This window comes from Oncorhynchus gorbuscha, linkage group LG10 (assembly GCF_021184085.1).
Source record: "Oncorhynchus gorbuscha isolate QuinsamMale2020 ecotype Even-year linkage group LG10, OgorEven_v1.0, whole genome shotgun sequence".
NCBI classification, from domain to species: Eukaryota; Metazoa; Chordata; class Actinopteri; order Salmoniformes; family Salmonidae; genus Oncorhynchus; species Oncorhynchus gorbuscha.
In genome coordinates this window covers 31,935,416-31,954,753 of record NC_060182.1, presented here as the reverse complement: position 1 = coordinate 31,954,753, position 19,338 = coordinate 31,935,416, and the positions used below count along the sequence as shown (strand labels likewise).

Genomic DNA, 19,338 nt, shown 5'->3' with positions numbered 1-19,338 from the left:
ACATTTTAGAGTGGCCTTTTATTGTCCCCTGCACAAGGGGCACCTGTGTAATGATCCTGCTGTTTAATCACCTTCTTGATATGGCACACCTGTTAGGTGGATGGATTATCTTCGCAAAAGAGAAATGCTCACTAACAGGGATATTAACATATTTGTTCACAGAGATAAGCTTTACGTGCGAATGGAAAATGTCTGGGATCTTATATTTCAGCTAATGAAACATGGGACCAACACGTTACCTGTTGCGTTTATATTTTTGTTTGGTGTAAGATTAATAGGGACTGTTCCTAATTCCACTTAAGTAATAAATCCATTATCATACCATTATAAAGCAATTTCCAAAATCCTATGTATCAACAATAGGATTGTAATAATTTGTAATAATCAAAGTTACCACCCATGTATAAGAACTTAATGTCAAGTGTTAGTTTCAAGTGTGTGTGTGTGAGTGATGGCATGTGTGCTAAGGTGCAGAGAGTCAGTGCAGGTGGTCAGTCCAGTTCAAGTGTTCAGCAGTCTGATGGCTTGTAGATATAAACTGTCTATGAGCCTGTTGGCATCAGACCTCAGGCTCCATTATTATATGGGAGTAAACAGCTTGTGGCTGGGGTGTGTGGGGTCCTTGATGATGCTGCTGGCATTCCTTAGACACTGTTTCCAGTAGATGTTGTTGGTGGGTGCACGGTCCCAGTGATGTAATGTACCTAAGACCCGCTGGAGGGTCGTGGACGGAGCAATTCCCATACCAGGCCGTGACGCAACCGGTCAGGACGCTCTCGATTGTGCAGTGCTAGTATTTGGAGAGGACATCTTACGGAGTAGAGAGCTGTTGCGCGCTCTTGACAAGCGTGGTGGTGTGATTATTTTTGAGATTATTCAAAGTAGCCACCCTTTGCCTTGATGATAGCTTTGCACACGCTTGGCATTCTCTCAACCAGCTTCATGAGGTAGTCACCTGGAATGCATTTCAATTGACAGGTGTGCCTTGTTAAATGTTAATTTGTGGAATTAATGCGTTTGAGCCAATCAGTTCTGTTGTGACAAGCTAGGGGTGGTATACAGAAAATAGCCATATTTGTTGAAAGAACAAGCAAAAACAGCTCAAATAAGAAAAAGAAACGACAGTCCATCATTACTTTAAGACATGGTCAGTCAATCTGGAAAATTTCAAGAACTTTGAAAGTTTCTTCAAGTGCAGTCGTAAAAACCATCAAGCGCTATGATGAAACTGGCTCTCATGAGGACTGCCTCTGGAAAGTAAGACACATAGTTACCTCTGCTGCAGAGGATAAGTTCATTAGAGTTAACTGCACCTCAGAAATTGCAGCCCAAATAAATGCTTCACAGAGTTCAAGTAACAGACACATCTCAACATCAACTGTTCAGAAGAGACTGTGTGAATCAGCCTTTTGTGGTCAAATTGCTGCAAAGAAACCACTACTAAAGGACACCAATAATAAGAAGAGACTTGCTTGGACAAAAAAACACGAGCAATGAACATTAGACCGTTAGAAAACTGTTCTTTGGTCTGATGAGTCCAAATTTGAGATTTTTGGTTCCAACCGCCGTGTCTTTGTGAAACGCAAAGTAGATGAGCGGATGTTGTCCGCATGTGCGGTTCCCACCGTGAAGCATGGAGGAGGAGGTGTGATGGTGTGGAGGTGTTTTGCTGGTGACACTGTCTGTGATTAATTTAGAATTCAATTCACACTTAACTAGCATGGCTACCACAGCATTCTGCAGCGATATGCCATCCCATCTGGTTTGCCCTTATTGGGACTATCATTTGTTTTTCAACAAACAATGACCCAACACACCTCCAGGCTGTGTAAGGGCTATTTGACCAGGAAGGAGAGTGATGGTAGTGCTGCATCAGATGACCTGGCCTCCACAATCACCCAAACTGAAACCAATTGAGATGGTTTAGGATGAGTTGGAGTGAAGGAAAAGCAGCCAACAAGTATTCAACATATGTGGAAACTCCTTCAAGACTGTTGGAAAAAAATTCCAGGTGATTGCCAAGAGTGTGCAAAGCTGTCATCAAGGCAAAGGGTGGCTACTTTGAAGAATCTATCATCTAAAATATATTTTGATTTGTTTAACACTTTTTTTGGTTACTACATGATTCCATATGTGTTATTTCATAGTTTTGATGTCTTCACTATTATTCTACAATGTAGAAAATAGTAAAAATAAAGAAAAACCCTTGAGTAGGTGTGTCCAATATTTTGACTGGTACTGTATATATGCCCAGCCTTTGATGGTATGAGACCGAAGACAATTGTCTCTAGTGTCTAATGGTAAGTCCGCCAGTGCCTGTAGCCCGTCTTTTCAGCTTAACTTGAAGGCCCCCTTTTCCTTCCTCTTCATTGTCACCGGTGTTGCCTTTGGTCAGCAGCATCAGGTTAGCCTGCTGTGCAGGGAGCAAACATAGTATTCCAGATCTGGGAGACTGAGATAAGTGTCTAGCTTCCAATTCATGATCCAGAGGTGTTTGACGGCCATGGGAAATTATTGCACAAACATTCTGAGCAAAAAAGTCATAATTAACCTAAGAACAGTCAAAAATAGCTAAATTGAGCAGGAACCTGCAAGACACATTCCCTCCTCAGCGCTGCTATCTCAACCATCTCTTACCAGGTTACCTCATGTCTCATTCCTTATGAAAATATATTTGTTCGTCATTTTGAAGCTGCAAAAGTTTTGTACTCTAATATTGAAGTGATTCCACGTCCCTCGTGTACTTAATTCTAGGCTATAACATTCATATCTGAAAGCCTTCCAAACCATGTGCTTTTGATCATATATTTTGATTATTTCAACTAGCGGTTGTATTTTTTGGTTCTTCATCAAATGTTTGGCAGCGATTAAAACCTCTTTGGGGCAGGTTGGATGGTAGCGTCCCACCTGGTCAACATCCGGTGAAATTGCAGAGCACGAAATTCAAAATACAAAACTAATAATATTAAACTTTCATGAAAATACAAGTGTTATACACCATTCTTTAGCTTAGAATCTTGGTAATCAAACCGCTTTGTCCAATTTACAAAAGGCTTTATGGCGAAAGCATAGTATTTGATCGTCTGAGGACAGCGCCTCGCCCACTTCCTGCGTTAACATAAATTCATAACTTGTACAGGTGTCACAAAACTCAAAAATAGCGATAGAAAAAAACAACAACAAAAAACAAGCATTAAACCATTTCTAAAGACTGTTGAGATCTAGTGGAAGCCATAGGAACTGTAATCTGGGTCCTAATTATTAGACTTTCCCATAGAAAAGCATTGAAAAGTCCAATGACCTCAAAAACAAATAATCCTGTATGGATTGTCCTCGGGGTTTCGCCTGCCAAATCAGTTCTGTTATACCCACAGACAATATTTTAACAGTTTTAGAAACTTCAGAGTGTTGTCTATCCAATGTTACCAATTATATGCATATCCTAGCTTCAGTCATCCAAACTTCCGAATACTGCCCCCTACCCCGAAGAAGTTACGTATTTTTTTGTTTTCAAATACCTCCAAATATGATTTGGTTTTCTGAGACCTGTATTTAAATATCACAGAAAATAATTACCTTTTAAATTAAACTCTATATAAGCTATATTTATCTACCTCGAGTATTTGAAAAGTTGGTATTTTCAAATTAACTACAAAATACAACTATTTTCTGCCAACGCACTGCATTGGAGACATTCTCTTTTTGGGAAATATTTAATCAAAGCAAAAGTTAATTTGATTTCCTTTGTGCTTCTCACCGTCTTCCCTGGAGCCCCATGTGTTAGCTACTCAAGTGTTATATGCAGTTATGGCAGCACCACCAGATATGTTGGAGAATGCAGTCATTTTCTATTGGAGAATTTTGAAATTAGTGATTAACAACTGAGCTATTTTCATAGTAATTCCATTTCTTCTGATGTTTCATATATTTCTGTTTTTTCACCCTCAGATATGGAGACCCACCAGAAGACCAATGATACAGTCTATTCATTGATCACTCTGAAGACACATTTAGGGGCTGAAACATATTTGCTATGGACAGGTGTTTTTGCCAGAGCTGCCTTTCATCGGCGCCATCACATAACCCTGACAGCTTTTATGGATGGAATTACATCTTCCCACTTCTTGTTATAGGCTGGGGAATCTACAGTATTGATCTGTAGCCGATCTGGTGTAAGATTAAGGGTTTAATTCAACACCCTTTGTTCTTATCCTTTATCTTTCAGTTCTCTGTATGTGTGAAACATTGTGTTGTCACTCATGATGCGTGATGGTGTCTGATTTTGTATTCATGTTGTACTATACAGTAGCTGTTGTACTGTGGTCAAAAGAGCACAACTAAGAATGCTTAGCATTCACCATGTAGCAAAGCCCCAGCACTGGCTTGGCCTTGAGGAGCTCTACAGTCTTTCAGTAAATCCACCTCAATCCCTTCCACTTTTTCGTTTTCTATCTCTGGCAGATGGTAACATCCATTCATCTTTCTAGCAATCCCCCTGACAACATTTCCCTTGGCAGACCACATGGCTTTTATGATTCAACAGTGGAAATGACGATGTGCAATATTATGAGCGTTGCCAGTATCAGTATGTTGCAAAGGCTCAGATTTGGCCCTAGGCCATGCAAATGCCTGGATGGGATATGCTGTCTGATTTAAATGTGGAAATTCACCTTCACTTATCCCCCAGGTGGCATCTTAGACACGCAGTAGTTAGAATTCCCTATCTGTTCCTTTAATACCAACAAGGATTCACCATGTAAAAGAGATTCATTACTTTTCTTTATTTTCTATATGTCATATGAAAATGCATACAATATAGCTTCAGATATATTTTATGTCGATGTTAGATAGGTTTAGGTCTGCGCCTCGTGTTTCGATACATGACAAAACAACACAACAGATGAAAACTACAACATGTTTCTTACTGACAGATACAGCATGTGGTATACTGTATGTCATCACTCTCAGTTATAGAATAACACTTGCCTTAGCTGTTCTTTGACACTGAAGAGTGAGCACTGTCAGTGTCAATGTCTCCAGGCTATTCTTTTCCTTAGCTTTTATGTAATTTTTTAATCGCCTTACATTTTGTGATCTGCATATGTAAACTACTATTTATGGATTGGAACAGGATACAGTTCAGCTGAACAAGACTGGGTAGCTGAACTCTCTTACACTTAGTGTGAATTTATCTTGGTCTCACAAGTAAGTACCAATAATAATTAGGCAATGAAAACAATGGTATGAAATAACAGAGCTGGTGCAATGGATCTTGTTATTCTCCTGCCATTTTTACTAACATGATTAATCACCATCCCCGCTCGCAAAATCCTTCACTTCAGAATTTTCCACTTAGACTTGTTTTTCTGTAACAATTCATTTTTTTTGTGTGGGGTAGTGGGGTTGTGGGAAAGTAGAGATCCTTCTCTCCACTCAAAGAACACTTTTGGAATTTGAATCCATTTTCAGGGATCTACAGTATGTCACATTTGACCATGCATGTTGTCTATAATAGAAGTGACATCCCTTTAAACTGAAAAAAACAAAAAAAAACAAGGCTGTGGTTTTAATGGCTGAACACCCCCCCCCCCCCCCCCACTACAGTACTGTACAGTATGTCCTGCAGATAGAGAATACTAATGATGATTTGTTCCATCTGGCTCAAGTAAAAAGCTCCCCCCACATCTCCTGGGCTCTATATCTCTATCTCTTGGACTCCGAGAGTACTATGATTTCCCCAGAGATAAGGTTATCAATAACATGTCATATTCTGACCTTAACAATAAAAAAAAGCAACAGTTTAGTTTTTTTGCAAAACAGTATTTTATTAGAAATATCTTGTATAAAAATTGACATGCTCTACACATTTTCATGTTTTCTATAGATAATTCATAAATATCCAGGCACTGTATTTTTTCTGTTTTGTTTTGTTTTTGTTCTTTTTTAATAGGTCAGTACATAAAGCAGACATGATCAATCCATTTTTAATAACGTACATTAACTTGCCATTCAGCACTTACACACTCTATTTTGCAACACAGACATAGTGTTGGAAAAAATGAGATGAATTGGAGGCTTAAAGCAGTAAATCATCATATTCACAAACACAAAACAATCAGACAACACCATCTTTAAACAATGAAAAATACAAACATTTTATTTTGCTGCAACATCTGGGATCTTTGTTGAAGCAGAGAGCTGAGAATCATAAATTAACAGACGGGGTTGTCCTCTCTCCAATATTATTTATAAACTTCTTTTTTTTTTTTTACAGTAGTTTTCGTTCTGGAGCTTATTGGATCATTTCTCCAATGGCTATTCACATCATTATATGAATGGCTGTGACACAGCATCTTGCCAATCTATTTCTTACTATATTAAGTGACTGGCTTTGATACTAGAACATTAACGCCGAGTACATTTCCAGAAATGGAATGATGAAATTAGACTAAAAACACAGTATGACTAACAACATTGGATCCAGGACACAATACAGAAGGAGATGAGAACTGTGTTTGTTGTTATTTTTACGCAGTGGTTTCCTCTGTTGACCTGGCAGGGTCTAGGCTTACTCTTAAAGCTAATTGACTTGTGGATTTGGAACCACTTCCTCTCTCTGAGTAACATGAAAGCAACATGCACTTTTACTGAAATCACAGGTGCCTGGCAAAAGATTCAATAACATAATGAAGGATGGTGAACACTGCTGATGTTCCAAAGAGTGTGTTTTGTACCATTACCTAACATGCCAACAAATGCCTATATGTTACGTTCGACATTTCTGGTACAGATTCCAAATTCTTCACATGTTGAGATGGAACTTCAGAAATTCTAATGGAACAAGGCCATGAAAGGATCGTCTAACATGTAAAGATGCCAGGTTGGATGCAGTGAAGCATTGCCCTTCAGCTGTCTATGGGCTGTAGTGTTGAGGCTGTATTTCACAGAAAAATAGGATGTGGAGTACATACAATGCTTTTACTTGTTAGCTAATTCTTATGGCTGTTTCTCGTATTTTTTATCTTCCGTTCATCTGCAAAAAAGTACCACGTGTGTAATAGTCCACAATGATAACGCCACTGGGACTGTTGAACCGCAATCCTCTCACATGTTGCATTCCATAGATTTTGACAACACAGCACGGTACATATTATGCTCCCACAGGCATGCTCTAGGACTGTACACAAGGACCATAAAGATGGTGTCAGATATGGTGTAGCCATCATCTGGGGAAACACACTGATATATTTATGTACTGTCCACGATGGTAAGGAAACATTTACTGGACCCATGCTGTAACAATGAATATTCCGATGTTGGAAAGTTGCATATTTGTTTTCTCTGTTTCACAACTATGACCTTCATTAAAACGATGACAACATAATGTAAATGCTACAGAGCCTGAGGGTTAATATTCTGTTTTTTGGGGGCTTGAACGAAGACAAACCCACAGCAAAAACATGCTTTTTCATCTGCTTATACATACTTCTTTTGACAGATTTGTCTTATTGACTAATTAGATATTGTGTTCAGCCTTTTACCCTCATTGGAAAGGACAGAGAAGAAGGGGAAGCAAATAATTGCACATTACCACTGGTAGAGAGAGATACAACACCGCTGCACACAGAGAGAAAACTCAATTCACTACAGAACAGGGTGTTTGTCAGGGAGTTAGCCAGGGAGTTCATCAGATTCAGACAAAACACCAGAAGAGAAAAGCTGTTCTATAAACTCCAGAAGGAAAACACTTGACTATAATTTGGAAATGTGACTGTCTGATGTCTCTGTGACATGTCACAAAGGGGATGGGGAGACATCACTGTCATATCTGCCTGAAACCTGCACCTCCCCGCCCCACTAGGAGCCTCCCCACTGCTTTTGTTTGGCATTCAATATCCTTGCATTGACTGGTCCTCTTGAAAATAGTGACATCTGTTCAAGAAGTTGAATGATGATTCTCCTTTCTCCCCATGTCCCACTGCTTTTGCATCTTGGTGCTCCAGTTCTGGTGTTCGTTCATTCCACACGCAGGTCGTAGCTTCTGAGCCGGGTCTCCACGGTCTGTTTCTTAGATGGCATGGTTACTGTAGCTGATGTATGTCTGCTTGGAGGCCAATGCTGTGAATAGGGTCGTGAGAGAGGAAGAGAAAGAAAAGAGAGAAAGGAAAAGATGTGTATGAAGATGTTGGCAATTCATTAAAGGCTAATTTAACCATTTGTGAGGGGCTCATCTTCCAGTGCATTAAGGTGATTGCTTGCACAGGTTCTATTTATGCATGACTTTATCAGACCCAAGTGTCACCAGGGAGTACAGGTGGAACCAACAGTGAAAGAGGGTAATTGATATGAACAGCAAGCAGTGAGTAAAATGTTCATGTTTTGTGGTTAGTATTAAAATAATGATTTCACTTCCTGAGAAATGTGTTGCCAACTGTAAATTGCACATAAATGCAGATATCCTTGATCTGATGCAAAGTCGGCCAGAGCAGGGTACAGATGTGGCTGCGGCTAGTAACACAACTAATATTGGATTCCTTATCAGGATGCTGTTGTAACATGTCTCCACATGGATATATATATAGTCCTGGAAGGGACTATAAAATACAAATTGTAACCAGTAATTGCAACTTCACCTATAAGTGAAGACTATTTCATGGTAAAGTACCCTTTGCAGCTGTTAGTTAGTTTAACAAACAGTATACAGTAGTATGTGATGTAATAGTACTCATTCAAATGCAAGGCTCCGTAATTGCATGCAGATCTCTCTGCACCAATGAAAGCATGCAGCGGCACCATGTCGATAGACATAACACCTTTGAAGAAAAGCATAGAGCTTTCGGATTGGCTTTGGTGTCACAGCCATGAACAGACAATCCAGGGGAGATGGCCTTAGGGGATAACAGCCATCAGTGGACTGAGAGACCAGTGCTGGCAGTGTCCTAACATGCTGTGACCCAACATTACCATATGTCTCTACCTGCCATACACACACACATTTATGTGTGTGTGTACGTATGGTGTGTCCTCTCTAAATATCACCGTCATCAGCTTGCTCGTTCTGCAGTGTAATCGCCACACAAATCTGACAATCTTGTCCACAACAGCATTCACTGATTGGGTGAGTCAGAGCGGATAAATCTGAGCGCCGACTGCTGACAGCTTGGGTGGTTGGAGGGCAACGGTACTGGAGGGAAGGGATGTATAGCGGGGGGGGGGGGGGCATACCCTCCATTCCACCCAGAACCTCTCCCAGAGCAGCACTGATAAATGAGCCTTATTTAAATATTTATGCGCTCCGAGGCCAAGATAAAAAATAGATGGTCCAGAAAGAATTGGAGCTGGCAGATCCATCTGTCTTTGCCCTCCTACCCCTCTTATTGTTGTTTTACAGCAATTACAGAACATTCCTCAGTTTGTCAACATGGGAAACAAATTACAGGGGACGCGCGGCTATCACTTGTCCCCCGCATTCAGCCCAGAGTGGTGTCATCTCCCCGCATCGGCTGCCATCAGGCTGTTACCACGCTCTCAGGCCATTTGCAGTACAACACGCCAACATTGTCTACCGACATCAACGTCTGTGTGTCAAGGGTGTGTATGTGAGCATGAGAACTGTCTGACACAATCTAAGGTGCTATAGCCGTGGGTGAGTTTTAGTGCAAACATAGCTTAGGCAGGCATAGGATCCAACTGAACATTAGCACAAAGTAAATGGGGTAAAACGTGGTCAGTGATAGAGGCAAGTTGATAGAGGCTCTCCATCCGTTACCTGTGTGTCTAAAGTCTCTCACAGGGATCCCCTCCCTCATCACAGTCTGACACACAAGCACAAAGAGCAGCTGTTATTGGGCCAGAGGGGTCATGGTATAGGTGTCAAACTGTGAAGTTGGGGAAGCATCTCTCATGGGGGCTAAAATCATTTTTTCCATTTCCATTGTCTCCTTGTAGCATTCTCTGTGACAATCCCCATATTGAAATTTTACATAAACACAAAAATGACACATGGCCACATCTCCTGCTTCCTACACATTCAGAGAAAGTGCAACTGGATATTTCAAATAGCACTATAATCAAGAATTCCAAACATGTTCACAACATTGGCTTTGGTTCTCCAAAGGTGATTGGAATATTTACTGATGATGCATTAGATACAGGGAAACATCATTCTGCATGGATGAATGAGTGTGACTATCCATAAATCTAATTATTTCCCCATGATTTGCAATACATGTTTTTACAATTATGGCATTTGCTCATTCCGCCCACGGCAGCTGTGTTACTGTCGGATGAAGCTGAAGTGCTGGAGCAATAATCCTGACTGCTATTGCACCAATGAAATGGCTGGAGGCTGGAGAGCTAATACACCTGGCCAGCTCTACGGTATGATGCCTGAATATGAAGCCTTTCCTATCGATCCACATCACCCCGTTCTGCTCTTTATGTCTTGCTTGCAGACAGTACCACGTTTTAGAGCATCAGCCAATGCTTAATGCCACACGGGTTGGCAGGGGAAAAAATGCCCTTCCAATTCCCTGCACCCTGAAAATAACACCAGCTAATTTCCCAAAGCTGTTGAGGTGTAAAATAACAATGAAATCAATTAAGTTTACATAAAAGCGAGGATTGTTTTTCATTTTTATAGCCCAATAATTTCCCCTCGAAATTGCTCAATGACTTTAAGGCATAAACTCAAGGACAGAGTGCTGTAATAACTAAACATGTGTCCTTATTTCCTCTTTCCTCCCTGATCTCTATTCCCCTCTTGCTCCATCCCTAACCCAAGGCCCTTGGTGCTAACCTTGTGTCTCCAGGCTTTCACACAGCTCAGACTTGGCCTCTCCATTGGGCCGGAGGCCGCCCTTAGTGGGGAACTTGTTGGACATGGTGGCCGCGGTGACCACAGCCTTGAGGCTGCGCTTGCGCTTGGGCACGTTCTGCTCCGGGTGGAAGAGGACCACGTAGACCTTGGGCATGTAGAGCATCCCCAGAGACACAGAGGCACTCAGGCTCACGGAAATGGTCAGAGTCATGGTCTGGATGTACATCTGTGGAGGAGAGGATGGAGAAGAAAAAGATAAACATTGTTATAAGGTAAGACAGAAATTATCCAGTTTCAGAGAGTAAGACGAGGGTAGCCTACTCAAGATATAGTTCCCCACGACAGCATTGACCTTTGGCTTTGTGAGAGTACATTCTAGTACTAGTTATACATTGTTTATGCAAGACTACAACAAAAACAACTCTACTTAGACATGTACGAGTGCCCTTAAGTATCCTAGTAGATATTCCAGTAATATCAAACCCCCACCATCAGATGTGATAACACACATGGAGTGGACACATGCAAACTGTTCTGTTTTCAAGTGCTCTTTGCATGATTCATCAACTCCTGTTTGTGTTTTTATTGGTGTGTTTATTTGTTTGTTTATGATATGTGACTAATGAAGGAGGCCTCGCAATGAGTGACTGTACTACAGATGTCTTGCCCTCGGTCCCGGGCTGCGGTAGAGGGGTTGGAATCGACTCAGTGTAAAGACAGCTGTGACTCACAGCTGTGCACAGAAAACATGGCTATATGCAAGAATCGAGGATAGACATCTTGAGAACATCAATACAATGCCCTAGAGTGTGCCTGAGAGTGATTTTTCCATATAAATTATATAATATTCTCAATGGAATTAAATGATCATATAGGTCAGATTTTTTATTTATTTTATTTTTATTTCGCCTTTATTTAACCAGGTAGGCAAGTTGAGAACAAGTTCTCATTTACAACTGCGACCTGGCCAAGATAAAGCAAAGCAGTTCGACACATATAACAACACAGAGTTACACATGGAATAAAACAAACATACAGTCAATAATACAGTAGAAACAAGTCTATATACGATGTGAGCAAATTAGGTGAGATAAGGGAGGTAAAGGCAAATAAAGGCCATGGTGGAAAAGTAAATACAGTATAGCAAGTAAAACACTAGAATGGTAGATTTGCAGTGGAAGAATGTGCAAAGTAGAAATAAAAACCATGGGGTGCAAAGGAGCAAAATAAATAAATAAATAAAATAAAATAAATACAGTAGGGAAAGAGATAGTTGTTTGGGCTAAATTATAGATGGGCTATGTACAGGTGCAGTAATCTGTGAGTTGCTCTGCCAGCTGGTGCTTAAAGCTAGTGAGGGAGATGTGTTTCCAGTTTCAGAGATTTTTGTAGTTCCCGTCATTGGCAGCAGAGAACTGGAAGGAGAGGGGGCCAAAGGAAGAATTGGTTTTGGGGGTGACCAGAGAGATATACCTGCTGGAGCGCGTGCTACAGGTGGGTGATGCTATGGTGACCAGTGAGCTGAGATAAGGGGGGACTTTACCTAGCAGGGTCTTGTAGATGACCTGGTTCCAGTGGGTTTGGCGACAAGTAGGAAGTGAGGGCCAGCCAACGAGAGCGTACAGGTCGCAATGGTGGGTAGTATATGGGGCTTGGTGACAAAACAGATGGCACTGTGATAGACTGCATCCAATTTGTTGAGTAGGGTATTGGAGGCTATTTTGTAAATGACATCGCCGAAGTCGAGGATTGGTAGGATGGCCAGTTTTACAAGGGTATGTTTGGCAGCAGGAGTGAATGATGCTTTGTTGCAAAATAGGAAGCCAATTCTAGATTTAACTTTGGTTTGGAGATGTTTGATGTGGGTCTGGAAGGAGAGTTTACAGTATAACCAGACACCTAGGTATTTGTAGTTGTCCACGTATTCTAAGTCAGAGCCGTCCAGAGTAGTGATGTTGGACAGGCGGGCAGGTGCAGGCAGCGATCGGTTGAAGAGCATGCATTTAGTTTTACTTGTATTTAAGAGCAATTGGAGGCCACGGAAGGAGAGTTGTATGGCATTGAAGCTTGCCTGGAGGGTTGTTAACACATTGTCCAAAGAAGGGCCAGAAATATACAGAATGGTGCCGTCTGCGTAGAGGTGGATCAGAGACTCACCAGCAGCAAGAGCGACATCATTGATGTATAGAGAGAAGAGAGTCGGTCCGAGAATTGAACCCTATGGCACCCCCATAGAGACTGCCAGAGGTCCGGTCAACAGACCCTCCGATTTGACACACTGAAGTCTATCAGAGAAGTAGTTGGTGAACCAGGCGAGGCAATCATTTGAGAAACCAAGGCTGTCGAGTCTGCCGATGAGGATGTGGTGATTGACAGAGTCGAAAGCCTTGGCCAGATCAATGAATACAGCTGCACAGTAATGTTTCTTATCGATGGTGGTTAAGATATCGTTTAGGACCTTGAGCGTGGCTGAGATGCACCCATGACCAGCTCTGAAACCAGATTGCAGAGAGGGTATGTTGAGATTCGAAATGGTTGGTAATCTGTTTGTTGACTTGGCTTTTGAAGACCTTAGAAAGGCAGGGTAGGATAGATATAGGTCTGTAGCAGTTTGGGTCAAGAGTGTCTCCTGCTTTGAAGAGTGGGATGACCGCAGCTGCTTTCCAATCTTTGGGAATCTCAGACGACACGAAACAGAGGTTGATTAGGCTAGTAATAGGGGTGGCAACAATTTCGTCAGATAATTTTATAAAGAAAGGGTCCAGATTGTCTAGCCCGGCTGATTCGTAGGGGTCCAGATTTTGCAGCTCTTTCAGAACATCAGCTGACTGGATTTGGGAGAAGGAGAATTGGGGAAGGCTTGGGCGAGTTGCTGTAGGGGGTGCAGTGCTGTTGACCGGGGTAGGGGTAGCCAGGTGGAAAGCATGGCCAGCCATAGAAAAATGCTTATCGAAATTCTCAATTATAGTGGATTTATCAGTGGTGACAGTGTTTCTTATCTTCAGTGCAGTGGGCAGCTGGGAGGAGGTTTTATTATTCTCCATGGACTTTACAGTGTCTCAGAACTTTTTTGAGTTAGTGTTGCAGGAAGCAAATCTCTGCTTGAAAAAGCTAGCCTTGGCTTTTCTAACTGCCTGTGTATATTGGTTTTTAGCTTCCCTGAAAAGCTGCATATCACGGGGGATGTTCAATGCTAATGCAGAACGCCAATAGGACATTTTTTTGTTGGTTAAGGGCAGTCAGGTCTGGGGAGAACCAAGGGCTATATCTGTTCCTGGTTCTACATTTCTTGAATGGGGCATGCTTATTTAAGATGGTTAGGAAGGCATTTAAAAAAAACAGGCATCCTCTACTGACGGGATGAGATACATATCCTTCCAGGATACCCCGGCCAGGTCGATTAGAAAGGCCTGCTCGCTGAAGTGTTTCAGGGAGCGTTTGACAGTGATGAGTGGAGGTCGTTTGACCGCTGACCCATTACGGATGCAGGCAATGAGGCAGTGATCGCTGAGATCTTGGTTGAAGACCACAGAGATGTATTTAGAGGGCACGTTGGTTAGATAATACGCCTGCAGAGTTCTGTCCATCTCTGCAGTAGATTGCAACACCGCCCCCTTGGCAGTTCTATCTTGTCTGAAAATGTTGTAGTTAGGGATGAAAACTTCTGAATTTTTGGTGGTCTTCTTAAACCAGGATTCAGACATAGCTAGAACATCCGGGTTGGCAGAGTGTGCTAAAGCAGTGAATAAAACAAATTTAGGGAGGAGGCCTCTAATGTTAACATGCATGAAACCAAGGCTATTGCGGTTACAGAAGTCATCAAAAGAGAGCGCCTGGGGAATAGGAGTGGAGCTAGGCACTGCAGGGCCTGGATTCACCTCTACATCACCAGAGGAAAAGAGGAGGAGGGTACGGCTAAAAGCAATATGAATTGGTCGTCTAGAACGCCTGGAACAGAGAGTAAAAGGAGGTTTCTGGGGGAGATAAAATAGCTTCAAGGTATAATGTACAGACAAAGGTATGGCAGGATGTGAATACAGTGGAGGTAAACCTAGGTATTTTTTTTAACCTTTATTTAACCAGGCAAGTCAGTTAAGAACATATTCTTCTTTTCAATGACGGCCTGGGAACAGTGGGTTAACTGCCTGTTCAGGGGCAGAACGACAGATTTGTACCTTGTCAGCTCGGGGGTTTGAACTCGCAACCTTCAGGTTACTAGTCCAACGCTCTAACCACTAGGCTACGCTGCCGCCCCTATTGAGTGATGATGAGAGAGATTGTCTCTAGGAACATCATTGAAACCAGGAGATGACATCGCATGTGTCGGTGGTGGAACTAATAGGTTGGATAAGGTATAGTGAGCAGGACTATAGGCTCTACAGTGAAATAAGCCAATAAACACTAACCAGAACAGCAATGGACAAGGCATATTGACATTAAGGAGAGGCATGCTTAGTCGAGTAATCAAAAGGGTCCAGTGAGTAGTGAGGTTGGTTGGGATCACGGCGATTCAGACAACTAGTCGGGCCATAGGTAGCAAGCTAGCATAGGATGGAGGTCTGTTTTTAGCCACCTCGTGCGTTTCCGTTGGTAGGATTAGTGGGGTTCTGTGTGGTAGAGGGGATGAATCCAATTCGCAAAAAAATAGATATAGTTATAGAGGCCCAAGAAAAAATAAATAAATAATTGTCCGATAGATCTATTCAGATAGCAGCCGATAAGACAGCTAACGATAAACGGACCGCAGATGGGTGTTCAGGTAAAGTCGCGACAGAGGAGCCAGCTGGATAACTCCCTCGGGCAGATAACGTCGGTAGTCCAGTTGTCAAGGCCTGGTGGGGCTCCGCGTTGGCAGTAAAACGGGTCCGGATAGGTGATTGTAGCCCAGGAGTGGCTGATGGAACTCTTCAGCTGGCTAGCTCCGGAATAATTGATGTTTGCTCCGGGATCAACGTAAGCCGATAGTCACATGGATAGCAACTAGCTAGCTGCGAGATCTAGGTGTAAATGTCCAGAGCTTGCGGTTGAAATCCAGGGACATGAAGAGAAAATAGGTCCGGTATGTTTCGGTCCGAGACGCAGAAAACTGGCAAAAGATTTTCGAGCTAAAGGATAGCTGATGACCACAAACCGTGGTTAGCTGAATACTAACGAATTAGCCAGTAAAGAAGCTAACTAGCTTCTGACTAGCTTCTGACTAGCTTCTGACTAGCTTCTGGCTAGCTTCTGGCTAGCTTCTGGCTAGCTTCTGGTTAGCTTCTGGCTAGCTTCTGGCTAGCTTCTGGCTAGCTTCTATGGAGGATTTCAGAGTAAAGGATTTCAGGTAAATAATACTTTCTTTTTTAAATATAAATTGGTGAGGCGGGTTGCAGGAGAGTGTTTTGAAGTTAAGTTTATGGAAAAGAAACAGAAAATGAATAAATATATATATATATATATATATATATAAAGGTATGCGAAGAAAGTGAGATCATATAGGTCATCTGGTTGCATTGTTAGACTGTACGGCTGATTCAGCATGGTAGTAGAAAACAACATCATCAATAAAAAAGCACTGTGTCTGTAAAAAATAAAGAAGATAATATGTTGAAGATTGGAAAATTGTGATCAGATAAATGTACTCTCTGTGGTGAACATATATCACGGCTATCCTCTTACAAAACTGAAAAATACTTTTTGTTAACAACTTTTTATTTGGAACATAATTCCATCTCCCTTTGGGATAGGGTTGCTGAGCTATTCCGAGACTGATGAAAGAAGTGAGAAGGGTGTAAATTGGAAACACAGCTCCCAGCCACCTCCCTAACAGATTTGCCTGAGGTGGAGACTGACATTACATTTGCAGACATCATGAGTGACTGAGCAGTATGGCAACAGGGAATAACCCGACAGGTCCTCTGTCATGAGAATGTCAACAGCTATAACTAATCTAACAATAGTTATAGTGGTGCTTTGACACCTCTAACTTCAGTCAGCCAATAATATAAATTTAAAGAGGTTATGCTGCCTGCCATGTGTCCCAAAGACTCAACAAAATAAAATAATGTATTACTGAATCATAACATGTTCTGTATGCAGTATATAAAGCCCCTAAAGAAACGTTGGTTGAGAAGAAAGGATGCCTGAGCAAAGTAAGAGCGATATGGGGACTGAGGGGGAGTATGTAATCTCCTGAGAAGATTACACACGTCCCTGAGTGAGCCCGGCACAATATTGCTGCCTCTCCGGAGTACAGGGTGGAGTACCTCTGTGAGGGGGGCCAGGACCCCTGTCCCCGTCCATCGGCCTCATCCATAAAGATTCACCTTGACAAACTGATATGATCGCCAATGTGCCTCATGCCACAGCAGGAAAACGGTGCTCGATAGACAGACTCCAGCATGCAAAGCCATTATTTCTGTTCTAGGAGCAGAAAAACCTTTCTCTCCGAAGTGATTAGGCATCAAATCTGTGCTCCCTCCAGCCAGCTGCTATTTCAGCCCCTGCCTTTCATTCCATAGTTTGAGGTGCTAAAGGTAACTACATTCACATCGTCGTATAGGTTTAAATTACCAAAATATGAGCACCCTATTATCATTAAGAAATACCTTAGAAACAAAAGCCTTATCGTTTAAGATGATCAAATGATGCACATTTGTATGGAATTGCCAGCCCTGGTTGGAGTTGGGGCTGCAGCACTTGGATTGCAGGGTTGGATCAATCAAACATAATGGACTGTCTCCAGCCGTGCCTCGTGTTGACTGCCTGCACCTGACTGCAGCTACAGTACCATCCAAATGGTCCTATCCCTGGCCCAGTGCATGCTGGCGCCTTTGTCAGTGGAAGGCAGACATTGCCAGGGACCGTTAAGTGAGATGGGGGCGGCCTCATGAAACAGGTCCTCGGTTCGAGCAGCCACGGTTACACTCCTGCCCATCCACAGTCCTACCTCTAACTTCTCTGCATTATCCCACGTGCCAGAAATGTATCTGGGTTCCTAATATCACGCAGCGTCTCCAAACAGATGAAAACATCAGAACATTAATGTATTAATAAGATTAGCTCCATCCAGGAATGGTTATTTCTGCATTTTTTTTAGTTCTGTATTCCCATTGGCTGAGGTTTGTTAATTGCAGCAAAAATGCTCGAGATGTTAGTCATTACTTATTGTCGTTTGCAATGGTTGGTAGCCAGCATAAGCTTCCTTTGAAGTAAGACCAGATAAGGGATATATTTAAGTCTGTTTTGTGCTTTAAATGAGCATGTGTCATCTGCTTCCACAGTACAGTACAGAACATACTGTATTACACCTCTTTCCATTTTTGCTGCAGTGCTTCCCTATTTATAAAACTTTGAAGAAACCATTGGATAGACCTTAAAGATGTTTTTATTTATTTATTTAAAGAATACATTAAGCAAACCTTATATTTGCTCTTTAAGCTTTATGTCATGTGTATGGCCATAGCAATGTAAACCCATGCTCTCCATTGTCTCTACATAGAAGTTAAACATCCCAGATTGGCAGAGCATGGCATATCGTCATGCATGATTAGCACTGTCCTGACAACCCTGCCAATCAGCTGCATTGTCCTCCTTATCAAACACAAGAGGAGAGATTGGTGCTGTGCCACCCTCCTTTCAACCAGGAGACAATGACACAATTAACAGAGCCCTATCGCTACCTGCCAGTCTACTGCTACCACCCACAATCTCCTAGGCTGACTCTACTCCTGCTGCCAGTCAAGCAGGAGCAGGGGCGAACTTGCCATCTAGCATTTTGTGCAAATGCAAGATGGGCTGGTCCATTTTTAGCCCAGTGTGCCCGTCTAATCTTTTTTTTTTTGCGCAAAATGTTAATGGGTTGGTGTGGGAGCCTCAAGGGGAAAACAAAGGGCTGGTATGGGGGCCTCAAGGGAAAAAAAGGACCGATGTGGGGGTCTCAAGGGGAAAAAAAGACCGGTGTGGGGGCCTATGGTGTGGGGGCCTCAAGTGGGGAAAAAATTAACAAGAGCCTTCTTATGTAACAAGACTCCTTCCATTTGATTGCAAGGTGATTCAATTAGAGCTAATTGTTCACATGATTCAGAACTTATCTTTATAACAAAAACATCTACAGCAGGGGATCCAAAAGATATTTGCTATTCTTTTCTGTAGTTTTTACTCTGAGTTCCCAGAGAGTTTGGCACTTCATATCCTCAAAAGATTGCCATAAAATGTTAAAGTGAAGCAATGTATCCCTAATGTACATTGTACACACTAACCACAACTAATAAAAGTCAGGCTAGCATTTTTCCTAGTTAACAAAATAAAAATAAATAAAAATGTGCATCTTGTTCTGGAGGCAGCTCTGCTGAGTGGTCACTAGCTGGCACAGCCACAAAATCATCAAATCTGATTTTAAACCTAACTCTAACCACACTGCTTAACCTGATGCCTAACCCTAACTTTAAATTAAGACCAAAAAGAAAAAAATACAGCAAATTTGGACTTTGCGGATGGCCTATCTAGCGGATATCCCTCAGTTCTGCCTCCAGGGCAAT

The 19,338-nt window shown here is 42.0% G+C and overlaps 1 protein-coding gene across 2 annotated transcripts in view; it reads right to left on the bottom strand.

Annotated features, from left to right (window-relative positions):
* Positions 1–5,835: 5,835 nt before the first annotated feature.
* Positions 5,836–19,338, bottom strand: part of LOC124045880 (metabotropic glutamate receptor 4-like) — a 307,218-nt gene continuing 293,715 nt past the window's right edge. For both annotated transcript variants that reach the window (XM_046365644.1, XM_046365645.1), the window contains 2 exons: positions 10,799–11,045; positions 5,836–8,118 (listed from right to left, as the gene is read on the bottom strand). In XM_046365644.1, the coding sequence (XP_046221600.1) occupies positions 8,069–8,118; positions 10,799–11,045 (297 nt within the window). In that variant the 3' untranslated portion in view covers positions 5,836–8,068. The remainder of the gene's footprint in view (positions 8,119–10,798; positions 11,046–19,338) is intronic.